A 14,145-nucleotide genomic window follows, 5' to 3' on the forward strand; every position below is an offset into this window, starting at 1 on the left:
TATGACTGCGAGTGCTGCGATGCATGTGTGGGTTTCCAACTTTTCAGCTGAAGTAACCAGCCTATGAACTCTCAACTTGATTTGAACTGTTAAAATTGTTTAAGTTGTTAGAATGAGAAATTAGTAAGAAGGACATCTGTTCTAAGCCACATCTTCATCTACACAATGCTAGCGAATTGTGAAGAAAAGAAACCCAGTCAATGCACGCACGGAGACATGATTTATAATTCATACCCTCATTAATATATACGATACATGCAATCCAATCATTTTTATTTATTTGCCAAAACGCAAACGCTGAACACAGTTACTAATATTCGACAGTCGTCAGCGAAAATATTAGTAACCTCCACGCAGGCCGTGTTGTGTGTCGAACAAATTGCTAGAGCGTTGGTCACCGTATTTGAATTGCACGCTACTATATTTGTACAGATTGTGATTCGCACTTCTGTTATTAGTCGTCCTATTTTAGCCTGATCGATTTTTGGAAAGGCAAAATGTAAAAATTGTAAAAATTGTTTACTTTTGAGGGAAATTATGTGTTATTTTGTAAAGTGAAGAGATGAAAGTGATTATTATTATTAACCTCTAATCGCGGAAGTCAACCCGATACCAGAGCTGCGAGTTAGCCAGCGATTAGGCACCAGACAGGTGTACAGCATACATGTAGGCCTGTGCATATCGCAGATAAGTTGTATGCTTCATAAACGATAGTGGTGTACATTTTGTCTGTACTATCGAGACAAGATCCAATTCATTATTTTCTTATAATAGCAACACTGGCTGTTTCATTTCTGGTCGTTTGGTACAGCAACGTCATAGGCTATGAATATTTATGAGCAAAATAAAGCAAAACAAAGAACCTTTCATATTTACCTGTTAATACTAGTGTTTGATTCCATTTTCAGGCCTTATATAATGTAACATCGACACAATGTGGACAAAAATCACTCATTTGCTTGTTTATTTGCTGACCTACCTTCTTGTTGCAGGAACCACAATTTGCAGTCACTCAATTTCTTAGCATCCCAAGTGTCTGCTGGGACAACCGCCTTGGTTCCTTTGGATTCGGCCTGCAAACAATAACACAAGAAATAACCTATGTCAAATATGCTCAAATATTAAAGCATTTGCCTACCCATGTATGGGTAGACAAATCGGCTATTACAGTTAAAACCTGTACACCCTATGGAAGACATGAGCTTAATCTCCCATACAGGAGGTGTATATTTCAAATGGATTCACCCATTCAGGTAACCCCATTTGAAATTCACACTCCCTGTGTGGAAGATTAAGGTCAAGTCTTCCATAGGGGGTGTAGGGATTTCAACTGGAATATCTCAAATTGTAGAGCATTTGTCTACCTATACATAGATCCAACGTTCAAATTCATATGTTGATTCCATAGCAATGTGATATTCCTTGTTTCCTATAGAGTCATTGTGACGTCAACGCCACTATCTTGTGAGTACGGAGTGCCTTGTTGCTAGCATCACTGCGTTGGCGCTTGACTGAAGAGGTGCGTCACGCCCTGCGACTTCCGCGTAATTGTGGGTATAATGTCTTGCACAGGGGGAGTATAAGTTTTGACCAGAATAGACAATTGGGTAAATTCCATTTGAAATACTCACTCCGGTTGTGGAAGAAGTAAAGCCATAATACAGGAGGAGTATGGGTTTCAAAATGATTAACTCTGACCAATTACATTTGAAGAACATACTCCCTCTGTGGCAAATATTTCCAAAATCTTCCACCGGGGTAGTGTGGATTTCAACTGGAATAGTCCATTTATGTTCAGTTGTAACAAACATTTTTGAGTATGTTACTTTCCATTGCCTGTGGACAGCAACTTCAATGCTCTGGGGTCCATTTCACTAAACTTTACGAAGCTTCGGAAGTCTCAAAATCATTGGTAACTTACGACGAGTCGCAAAGTTCCATTTTTCACTAAACTTACTTACTGAGCGGTAGCCTTCGTAAGTAATAGGGATTTACTACAGGGACCCTTCGTAGTTACATCTAGTATTGGGTATTCGTAACTTTACGAACGGTTACTTGAGTTACGAAGGGTTAAAAGTTTAGTGAAATAGACCCCAGATGTACCTGTGATGCATGTATGTTAACATACAGTCCTTGTGAACTTATTCACATGATTCAACTTATTCACATGATTCAATACAAACAATGTAACATGACAGGCACTAGTTTTCTAAGTTTAAAAACCTAAAACCTACATTTATGTCTTAAAAACCTTGATTCTGAAGACTCAAATGCAAACATTTCAAAACTTTCTGGACACTACACAGTAATGCAATCATTCCTGTGGTAGTGTAAGAGACTGACTTGCAGCTGACAATATCTTATACAAATTTATTCAGCAGAAACTTGCTTTCTGCATGGTGATATATTGAGCATAATTTCAGGAATAGCAATCTTACCTGCGGTGGTGTAAGAGACTGACTTGCAGCTGACAATATCTTGATAGTTTCTGGCGATATATTGAGCATAATCTCAGGAATAGTGACACTAATATGTTGACCTTGACCTTTGGGTGCATTTAGAATGAAGTCTATGTTGCAAGGCAGCAACACCTGAAAAGGTAGAGAGGGAATCAAATAAGTACCAAAAAGAAGTCTTAAGAAATGCTACAATCTCAATAAAAAATACAAATTGGTAACAAAAACAGAAACACAGCAAATCAGACCACTGTTCAAATACTCCAAGAGCATAAAATATAAAGGGTGCTAACACTGCAAAAGAAACTGGGAGCAAACATTGGGTAAAATTAGCTAAATGTCTCATCCCCTTTATGCTACAGTTGAAACCAACTAAAACTGATGTTACAAACAATTTAATCTTACATTGATGCGTCCCAATTCAAAAAAATTAAAACACAACAAATGCTTAAAAATCAATTTATAATGGAAAGCAGAATACAGGTGTAGTCAATGAATGCTACGGGGGTATAGTACTTCTATAACGGTGTGGGCCGGTTTAACTAACATTGTCAAGAGAAATCATGTGGGTAACATAATAAAAACATAAAAAACAAGTAATATAACAAACAATTTTATGAATAACCAAAATATGACACTTCCATTCGCAGAGAGAATGACAGCTTTTGATGCACTGCATTCCTTTACATGATTCGCCCTATGATAAAAGTGTCAAACAACATAATCAAATAAGCAAAATACCAAATATGAACTTATCAGAAATATAAAAATACCAAATATGAACTTATCAGAAATATAAATATAATCTGAGATAAATTCTGGTTTGCACAGTAATAGTTATGGCTTTGAAATTCAATAAAATGTAGCACATCTGAATTGTTTTAAAATAGCTGGAAATAAGATAACATTTGAATATTATCTCAAGCCTTCTGATTACAGCTTATAATTAAGTCTTAAATTCTCCAAACAAATTGATAACAAAACCTTTGATGAAATACTAAAGTTTGTTGAACAAAAACTTTAATGAACAAAAAAATAATTAACATCAAAATGAGACATACTGACTTCCTAACATACCTGCACACGGCGAGAATATTGAAAATGATCCTGTTATGAGCAATGCAAAGGGTAGATGGGTTGTTTGAGGTCAGGGTTCGTAAGGGGACTGATCTATTATGCCTAGAGGGGAGTCCAGTGAGTCTTGAAGGATTGAACATTTACCGTCACCATCTTCATAATATTCTTGTTCTAGCATGCATCATATTTATACAATTTTTGGCAGAAAATATACAAAGACACATGCATCTACAATGTAACTTAAGAACAAAAAATCACACACAATAACTGATGTTATTTATCACAAAAATACTGACTACTCTACATAGTCATCAGGCACTGCAAAAAAAATCAAACACCCGACTAGCTAGAAGATTCAAATTAGAGATGAATCAAATACTCAATTCATGTTTCCCACAAAATTGATTTGTTCTAATCAATTTTGATTACCCTGTGCTATTCCAGTTGACATCCATACACCCCATACGGAAGACATGCCCTTAAACTTCCACAGAGAGTTTGATTTTCAAATGGGGTTACCTGAAAGGGTGACTCCATTTAAAATCTACACTCCATGTGAGGAAGATTACAATCATGTATTCAGGTGGTCTATGGATTTCAAATGGAATAACCCATATAGTGATACACTGGTAAGAATCAGGGACTGTCTTTTGGAATGTGCAGGAGAGCATTAAATAGCTCCTCTGGAGCCTTCAAGGAGAGCTGTTTAGAGCATTAAACAATAAAATGTAAGGAGAGAACTGTCAACTAACGAGAGCTAAAAATCACTCTCCTAGATCAGATTTAAGGAGAGCAGTAGAGAGCAATAAGAATCAACTGACACTGGTAAGAATCAAGCCAACACAAAGATAAGGAGTTTGGTTAGATTTTAGGGTCATGGCGGGGTCATGGCAAGGACAAGGGTTACAATTAGGTTAGGATTGAGCAATTAAGACATCGACTATAATATTTTACAGTAAACCTTTGACGAGAGCATATTTTAAGTGTACATCGCATATTTACTATGTTGAAATGCACTTGGCTGCTGAGGTTATCTGCTGTTGCAGAGTGGAAATTTATTCATGAACTTTGCACCGTATGCGTTGTTAGCTCTGACTTTGCAACATCACAGTAGTACGCGCGCTTGTCAACGGTTTACTGCAAAATATTATAGAATTAAGATTAAGACTGGAAGCAATGGCTATTGTTGTAAAGTTGCCTCCAAGAAATTTGCGGAATTGAACTCTTCTAGCTATATACCTGGGGTCCATTTCACTCAACTTTACGAAGCTTCGGAAGTCTCAAAATCATTGGTAACTTACGACCAGTCGCAAGTTCCATTCCATTTCACTAAACTTACTTAGGGTAAAGTAATAGGGATTAAACTACAGGGACCCTTCATAAAGTTACATCTAGTATTGGGTATTTGTAACTTTACGAACGGTTACTAGAGTTACAAAGTGTTAAAGGTTTAGTGAAATGGACCCCAGGCATAACAACAAGATGCTAAATTACAGTGACCCATTTCATTCACACAAATAGGTCATAAATCACAACTCCTTGAGCTCACCTGATAAAGATGATGCTATCCACAGATAGAAAGAAATTGGGAGACAACACTTTGTTATGTGTGGTAGGTACTACTATATTAGTTTTCTTATTTGGTTGTACTATTCAAAAAATATGTCAGATATATGAGGCTCCACTAGGCACTGCCTACATGGTGCTCTCATATGCAGGAGGACCTCCATTTCATGGCTTCTTGAAGTAAATATTTACCCAACTTGATACCGAATGCGCCTTGACTGCGTTGGACATACACGCAGGTTTGCACCGCATCATGCGTCATCGCCTAATCACAACATTTCACATTTGCGCATTCCTGACTCATATTTCCAGCCAATTTACTTCAGCTTTGTTGTCAAGTATGTGACATTTCAGAGTTAGAAAGAGTGAAATAATGATTTTTAAATTAAGAGGAAATGGAGGGAAATATTACAAAGCTGTAATTTATCAATTTCAAGTGAAAGAATACATCTTAGTGTCGATAAGTATCAAGAAATCTAAAATTCAGGTGTGTCTCCCCTTAAAAGGTTATCTTTTCAGAGACTGTATTGAGCAGCGACGTAGCTTAGGTGGTCAACTGACCGGAGGAGTGTAATCACTACGCTGAATGAGGATGTCGTGATGGTGTTGCAAGCTACGTCAATGCTCAATACAGATTCTGAAAAGGTAATATTTTAAGCTTATAATAATAATAAGAATAGTACACTATTTATTACGCCCTTTCCAATAGAACTCAATACGCTTTACATTATAATGAACGCAAGTTCACAAATTGGGCATGTAATAAAAAGTTATGCTTAATAAAAAATACTTATGCATTCAGAATGCAATTGATATGTCTGATGTGCTCTCATGTCCCACACAAAAATACTGTCGAAACGCTCAAAACGCTCATTCCAGATCCCTTAACATAGACAGAAATAATCCTTATTATTGCCTCATGCATTGTCATGTGACATAAGAGTTGAAACCATTTTCAAAGCTATATCTTACCTTGAGATATTTTCCTTTGCGCTTTGATGGATTGTATGGGCATGCATCAATTCTAAGTCCATTCAGTCCACCTTTAATTGACATAGTATCTTCAGCTATGATCATGTCCACCTTACCGGCCAACTGAAATAATCAGGAAATTCAAAATAATAGGATTAGGCATTGATTTACAAACACAAAAATGTTTTCTTGGAGCAATTTGACTGCACTTCAATTATTTCCTAATTGTTTGGATTCATATGTGAACTGCTCTGACGAACCCCGCCATAAGTCGCACTCAGCCATTTCGAGATACGGCGAGTCAAAGTTGGGAAAGGGATGAAAACCTTGCAGATTTTGTTTTTCAGTTTTTATTATTTTTTGATTCCTTAATATGTTTACTTTAACCTACCATTGAAAACAAAATATTCTTTTATGTCTAAAGCACCCAACTCTAGCATTTTCTGAGCCAAACCAAGTCCTTAATATAATCATGTCATTTTACAACTTTAAAGCCATTTATCTTGCATTTGCCTTTTCTTTATGTGTCGCTTCCCCCCTTCCCGTTGAAAGACCATAGAATGAGTACCAAATGTCCCGTAGAATGAGTACCACATGTCCCAGAAACATATTTGGTATCAAATGAAAGCTGAAGACCTATACTAAATGATGACATCAAAAACTCAATTTTCAAAATTAGTGACTTATGTCTGGTTTTGTGGGAGCGGGTCACATATAAGAACACACACACACTCACCCCTGCATGAAACCCTCATCCTCAAACGAGGATGCTGTTTAGGAATATACAAATGAGGATGTTACTTCCTGACTTTCCGCACTTAACCGGGGACGTCACACAAATTATACACAATTTATATGACATTTAACCCATCAACCGGGGACATATTTTTTGATCGCCGACAGTGGACATATTCTCAGTGTTTTATGTTAGCAATTTGCAGCCTGTTGAACACATTTATAAAATGGGGACAGTCCCCGGTTCCTGACGGGTCCACAGTTGGAATGTAAAGTATCACACTCGGAGGCAATTAAAAACACACACCGACTGCACAAAGCAGTAACTCCCAGCAAACACAGAGAGCGACATACACTTTGCTTCTATACTGCCCAACACAAACATTTAGATTTAAACATGTGGACTAACCCAAAACACATAACTGTGGACATTGTTTATAATGCATTTTTTTATATACTATTTTATGATCTTCCCATCATTTTAGAATGCAGCCATTGAAAGCTCACTGCAGCAGCAATAATTCATGAGTGCCACAGTCTCTAGTTTTGTTCGAGCTTTCGAGTCCTGTGTATTTTGTCTTTGGACATTGACTACAATTGATTTTTCATAAATCCTTCTTTTGTACCAAATATCTTAATATAAAAAATAACTCTGAACTGAACTGTTTGCCTTTGTTCCCATATCAAAAACATTACAAAACAACCTTGACCCTAACCTTCAAGAACAACGCATTGGTGTCGTCTTTTGAAACATCAGCTATCAGTACAATCTCTGGTTGTTCCAGGGTTGCGCTAATTGTCATCGTCCCTTGTGGGGGCGCTGCTTGCTGGCTTTGTTGAGATGCCGCAGGCGTTGCGGCTCTGCTTTGTGCAGCCACTAGGGCTTCTTCTTTCTCCGCTTTCTTTTCAGCGCTCTCAGCCATCCCTTTGGTGAAGATGTCAGCGATGGTCATGAGAAACTCAACGCAGATGAGCGCTTGGATGTTGTTGATGACAGCATCCACTAGAAAAGACAAAAGGAATTTTAAAAATATCATGATGGAATTGTTGTTTGACTTGGTAGTACAACAAGATCTTTGAAATTTTCATATACAAAACCAAATTTTTTGACACTGACCTGACATACTTCTTCAGAGTGATTGATGGGATACCAATCACTCTGAGGAAGTATGTCGTCCAAGACATACGAAACTGTCAGGTCAGTGTCAAAAATTTTGGTTTTGTATATGAAAACTCCAAATTATAATTATCTACAAACCTGATGAATCTCTTCACAAGATCTTTGATTAAATTCATCAGGTCTGTAGTGTCACCATAACATCAAGAATTTCATCGCATCAAGACCAGTCAAAACTTACCTATCTGGACGTTTCATAAATCATCAGCGAATGATGCTGTTCAAACTCTGAGGGTTGCCGGATCAATATCACACAGCACTTCAAAACAGCAACAATGCTGATGAAGTTAACCAATGGTTGATGAAATGTCCAGAAACATTTTGACAGTTCTTGATGTGATGAAATTCTTGATGTTAAGTACAGCAAGATGTCAGGCTTCTAACTTTACAGTGCTTTTTTAGTCTATTTTTTGATATGATATATGAACACAGCACAGGCATGATATCATACCTTGTTCGTCAGCAAAATACGCATATCTTTACATCTATGATCGAAGAAAATCAAAATTACAAAGTTCTAGCTAAATTTGAGCAATGCTGACATATATATTTCTGGTTTGAGAGAATGGCTCCCTATTGTGAATCACTGTGTGATTGCGTCTCCCTGTCATGAAAAAATGAGCATTTCCATGCTTAATAAAATGACTACATACACACAGAGTGATAACATACCATTTTTGTCCATGTTGGCTTTTTGTTCAAATGAAACCGATACCATTTTCCTGTCATCATCCTCCTGCTGGCCTTCCACTGGTCTCAAGCCAAGCATTCTATCAAAATAAATAAATCAATCAAAATTGCAATTAATTGGTTAATCAGTGAACACTGCAGTCAAGAAAGACAAGCTACAATGCCACACTTTGGTCCAAATTATTTAGTTAGGAGTTGTATTATAGAATACATCAAGGCCACTTTCCCCAAACTAAACAAATGGCAAACTATATCATTTTGAATGAAAATTGCTATACAAAAATTGAGCTTTCTTGCAGTAACCTCCTGTATGTGTTTAAATCAATGAGGTAGAAGCAATGAGTTTGGGTGTCACTCATGCAGGGCAAATAGTGTACCGCCAGAGAATTTTGTTAATGTGTCCAGCAAACTTTGATCCAAAGTGCATTGTTGTTTGCCTCTTTGTGTAATGCGTTGTGCCAAACATGTGCACCGAGTGTGCAAACCTTTGTAACACTCCAGCTAAATTATCAATCAATTTTCAGCTCTTGTCGAAAAACCACTAGTGGTAAACAATTTTCCCGCAACGAGCGACAAACCCGAAATGGTCGATCTACCAGTGTTACACACAGGGGAGTCGGTATTGATTGGGTATAACCTCTTTGTTTTAACCTTGAAGTTCTGCATTCTGAGTTGAAAAGTGCTGCTCTGTGTTGGTAGATCCAATGTAGTTCCTGAGTAAATATCCAGCAACCACTGACTACCATGAAGTTGTCCAGGACTGTAGCAGAATACTTGAAAATTTGAGAGATAATAGTGAACATTACCATTGCTTGAGGCTATAAAGGATCCAGGAAGATCATATTGTACAAACAAACTAAAAAGAACAAAGACAAAACAAACTGGGAAACCCCAATGTCAAATAGGCTATCCACTTGAAACCCACACTCCCATTTCAAATGGAATAGACCATTGGGTAACTTACATTTGAAAGACTCACTCCAGTTGTGTAAAGCCACATACATTCAAAATATTTTACCCTAGCCAATTCCATTTGAAGAAGACTTTTCTCAAATCTTCTACAAGTGTATATATATCAGATTTCAAATTGATCAACCCAATGGTCTTACCTTGTCATTTGACCAGGTCTATTTGTTGGCCGTATATCATCAAGCTGAACTGTTCCTAGAATAGCAGTAGCCTTCATGGAATTGTCAGAATTCATTTCTACCCCGGCTTTCAGCTCGGAGATCATGAATTCACCAAGTGGGTCGCTCAGTGGCCGCTCTACTTTTCCTGACAGAGGGCGCTGTGTAAAACATAAAATGATGAAGATAAGTAAATCACTATTCTGATGCTACAGATTGCATAATTTTGATCCAAAAAAAATTGTTAAGAATCTATTGTAGTAAGTGGCTGACTATCAAGTTGAAGGTGACATCTATATCATAAAACCTAAGGTCATGGCCTTGACATCATTTGTAATAATAAGAATGTTTAGATCGAGAAGCTCACTTACCAAGTCCAATTTGGCCCCATATAGCGATGCAGTAATACCATCAAATGCAAAGTTGAGCTTCATGTTGAGCCATACTTCACCACCTGGTGTGCTGGCTGCTTCTGCTGCTGGGGTCTCTTGTTGTTTGTCTACAAAAATAACATCAACAACAACAAATTGTAAGAATTTGCACTGAAGGCCCAGCTGTTGTAGCAGCTTCCAGTCATGGCACGATGTTTATGTCACATCTAGCACCATGCTTGAGCCACCAGCACAGGCATCCAGGTTCAATGCACTTTATCAAATGGATATCATTTAACACTTTGGTGTCTCCAATTTTCTAAATATGTAGATAGCACACCACTACAACATTAAATGATGGTGGCGCCCTTGGTTGGCTGCACGAAAACTCGCTCTCCAATATAAACTTTGTTTTTGACTTTTTTTAACGATTTTGTGGAACTTTGTTATATATCATTATCTTTGTAAGTACATCGTTATCATTTCTACGCATCTGGAATTGAACTTTATGTGTCGCATTTATGTAATTTTGATCAATTTCCGTTTTACGAACCACTGTTATTTATATTGCATTGACTCGTTACATATACACACATCGTTTCATGAATCTCGGACTTAGTATTTTTCACAAGAATGAAACCACTGATGTATGCAAGAGACTCGCTCATCGCCATAGGAAAAACTGTGATAAACACTATTCATAATGATATTGATCCGTCGACGTGGTTTGTTTGAAACATCTTGATATTGCAAAGAGGACAAAGCGTGGTTGCCGTGCTGGTAGGGATAAAGTGCGTCCCATCTTGACTCGTATCACTAATCGTGCGAACCACAGTGCTGTCAAACTTGCACCTAGACAGTCAACGACCTTTAAGGGCGCTACCCATGTAAATCACAATAACTTGATTTCTATACTCTGAAAATCCAACTTACGCGTGCCTTGTGCGAGATTTGCATTATGGAATGCCCAATCAATGAAAGCACGCACAAAAGCAGTGTCAATAATTGACTTTATCATTTCCAATCAATTGGACATTTTTGCATTTACGGAAACATGGCTCACCGGTGATGATCGTGACAACCGTCTTATGTCAGATTTACGGAATGCGCTACGGATCACGATTTCCATCACATTCCTCGTGGAACAAGATGTGGTGGAGTTGGGGTCATCCTCCGCAAAGGCTTTGAAGTCCTAGTCAATCCACCCCTTCTGTATAAATCCTTCGAGAGTATGGACCTTACAATCTCCCATGGATCTTCATCTCTCAGGTTGTTTACCATCTATAGAGCGCCAACGTCGAAACAGAATAAGTTGCCCCCGCCAAACATTTCTTTGATGAATTTTCTTCACTTGTGGAAATGGTCACAGCATTGCCTATCCCTATTATCATCGCTGGGGATTTTAATTTTCACATGGACGTTCCTGAAGATCGAGATGCGATAACCATGACTGACCTTCTCGACTCTTCCAACCTGAAGCAGCATGTTGATGGTCCCACCCATAAGACTAGTGGTCATACCCTTGACCTTGTCATCACACGCACCACCCTAGACAGTGTGGTTTCTGATCTTGTTCTTGACAGTAGTTTACCTTCAGTTCACAATGCAATTCGGTGTGTTTTAGACATCTCCCGGCCGAAGGCTGCTAGACGTATCATTTCTTTCCGTAAACTCCGTGACATCGATGTTAAGGAATTTCAGAATGATATCGCTTCCTCATCACTAGCTACTGATCCATCGGATGATATTGAATTGCTTAGTGTTCAATTTGACAGTGTGCTAAGCCAATTACTGGATTGTCATGCTCCTCTGGTGTCCAAGTGTGTGACCCTGCGACCACATGCACCCTGGTATGACGATGAAATACGTAACACAAAACGCAATCGGAGAAGATGTGAACGCCAATTTGCAAAATCTGGTCTTCAAATTCACAAGGAGCTTTATCAAGATAGCTGTCAAAATTATAAAGACCTTCTTGACGCCACGAAGAGTGGTTATCACAGATCTAAGCTCTCTGATTGCGGTCAACGCCAACTATTTCGCGTTGTTGACAATATGTGTTCCGCATCATCTGCAAAAGTGCTTCCAACTCGCGAAAATGCTGAAGATTTAGCTAATGAATTTGTCAACTTCTTCAGGAACAAAATCCAACGTGTGATTGACAAACTTGACAACATTCCTTCGTCTTCTACTCAAGCTAGTCTACCTGGCTTGCGGTTCTGCGATGCATCTTTCACTGATTTCAATGAAATGACACCTGAGTCGGTACGTAAGATCATTATGCAATCACCGACCTCCACCTGTTCACTGGATCCTATTCCATCCGATCTCTTAAAGACCTGCATCACTGAACTCTTGCCAATCATCACTCGCATAGTCAACCGTTCGCTTCTTTCGGGTGTTTTCCTGTCTTCATACAAGGTCGCACGTGTCACACCAATAATTAAGAAACCTGGCGCTGACGCTGAGGACTTCATATCAAAGGTTGTTGAGCGGGCAGCTACCTCACAGCTTCAGGAGTATATGAGCGAGAACCACCTCTACGGGAAGATGCAATCAGCCTATCGGAAGCATCACAGCACCGAATCAGCTCTGTTGCGGGTGCAAAATGACATCATGCGAACTCTTGATAAAAGGCAGGGTGTTGTGCTGGTACCTTTGGACCTATCATCCGCATTTGACACCGTGAATCATCCAATCCTGCTTCAGCGACTCCGTGATCGGTATGGTATCGGAGGAAATGTTCTCAATTGGTTCTCCAGCTATCTTTCTGAACGAGACCAAATGGTACTGATTGGTGAAAATACGCCTGATCGCCAACGCCTAGACTGCGGGGTTCCGCAAGGATCTGTCTGTGGTCCATTCATTTTCACCTCTATACCGCTCCTCTCGAGGATGTCATCGCGAGTCATGGTGTTCAGACAATGATATATGCGGATGACACGCAACTGTATCTGACTTTCCAAAATTCTGACAGAGCGGAGCAACTCCAGCGGCTTGAAAACTGTGTTCGCGATGTAAAAGCATGGACAGTCTCCAACAGGCTTCTACTGAATGACATAAAGACAGAAGTTGTCCATTTCTCGTCGTGTTTCAAAAGAGTGCCAGATCCAATATCTGCCTTTGTGATCGACACATCAGAGGTTTTGGTTGCAAAACAAGCGCGAAACCTCGGCGTTGTCATGGATGAACATCTGACAATGACTTCTCATCTTAACAATGTTTGCCGTTCCGCGTGTCTCGCTATTCACAAGATTGGACAGATTCGAAAATACATAGATCAATCAACAGCAGAACGCTTAGTGCACGCTTTTGTTACCTCGCGACTGGACGCGAACAACAGTCTTCTTTATGGTCTTTCTAACAGCAATATCGCCAAACTCCAAAGGGTACAACAGTCCGCGGTTAGACTAGTTACACTCGCGAAGTCAAGACAGGACATCGATACATTGCGTCGTGATCAGTTACACTGGTTACCAGTTAAGGACCGGATTGTTTTTAAAATTCTTCTCATCACGCATACAAAGCTCTCAATAGCCTGGCTCCATCATACATCACCGACCTTCTCACAGATTATACACCTCGCCGCACACTTCGTTCTTCTTCGCAATGCCTCCTTGCTCCTCCGTCCAGGCGCGAGGTATCAACCTGCTATTACGGCAATAGGGCTTTCAGCACATCAGCTCCCAGGGGCGTAGCCAGCTTTCTTGGTAAGAAGAAGAAAAATAAAATTTTGGGGGCACAGACGAAAAAAATTGCAGTTGCATCATACAATACATAGAGACTGTATGTCTTCGAGCTTACTGAAAAGGGCTTTATTGGGATGATGTGCGCACGTAGCGAAAAAAAATGGTATTTTACACTATTTTCGCCCATTATCCGCTAAAAAGGGCTTTATTGTTACAATTTGTGCGCCAGTAAGCGAAATTTTTTGTATTTCACACTATTTTGCCCTGAATTTTGCTAGAAAAGGG

General features: G+C 39.0%; 1 protein-coding gene across 1 annotated transcript in view; it reads right to left on the minus strand.

Annotated features, from left to right (window-relative positions):
- LOC140141806 (intermembrane lipid transfer protein VPS13A-like) overlaps positions 1-14,145 on the minus strand; it is a 172,320-nt gene that overhangs the window by 73,534 nt on the left and 84,641 nt on the right. The window contains exons 33-39 of the mRNA XM_072163669.1: positions 10,172-10,299; positions 9,783-9,961; positions 8,656-8,753; positions 7,523-7,809; positions 6,072-6,194; positions 2,439-2,591; positions 980-1,073 (exon numbers count right to left, since the gene is read on the minus strand). Of these exons, the coding sequence (XP_072019770.1) occupies positions 980-1,073; positions 2,439-2,591; positions 6,072-6,194; positions 7,523-7,809; positions 8,656-8,753; positions 9,783-9,961; positions 10,172-10,299 (1,062 nt within the window). The remainder of the gene's footprint in view (positions 1-979; positions 1,074-2,438; positions 2,592-6,071; positions 6,195-7,522; positions 7,810-8,655; positions 8,754-9,782; positions 9,962-10,171; positions 10,300-14,145) is intronic.

Source organism: Amphiura filiformis, chromosome 20 (genome assembly GCF_039555335.1).
Source record: "Amphiura filiformis chromosome 20, Afil_fr2py, whole genome shotgun sequence".
Taxonomy (NCBI): domain Eukaryota; kingdom Metazoa; phylum Echinodermata; class Ophiuroidea; order Amphilepidida; family Amphiuridae; genus Amphiura; species Amphiura filiformis.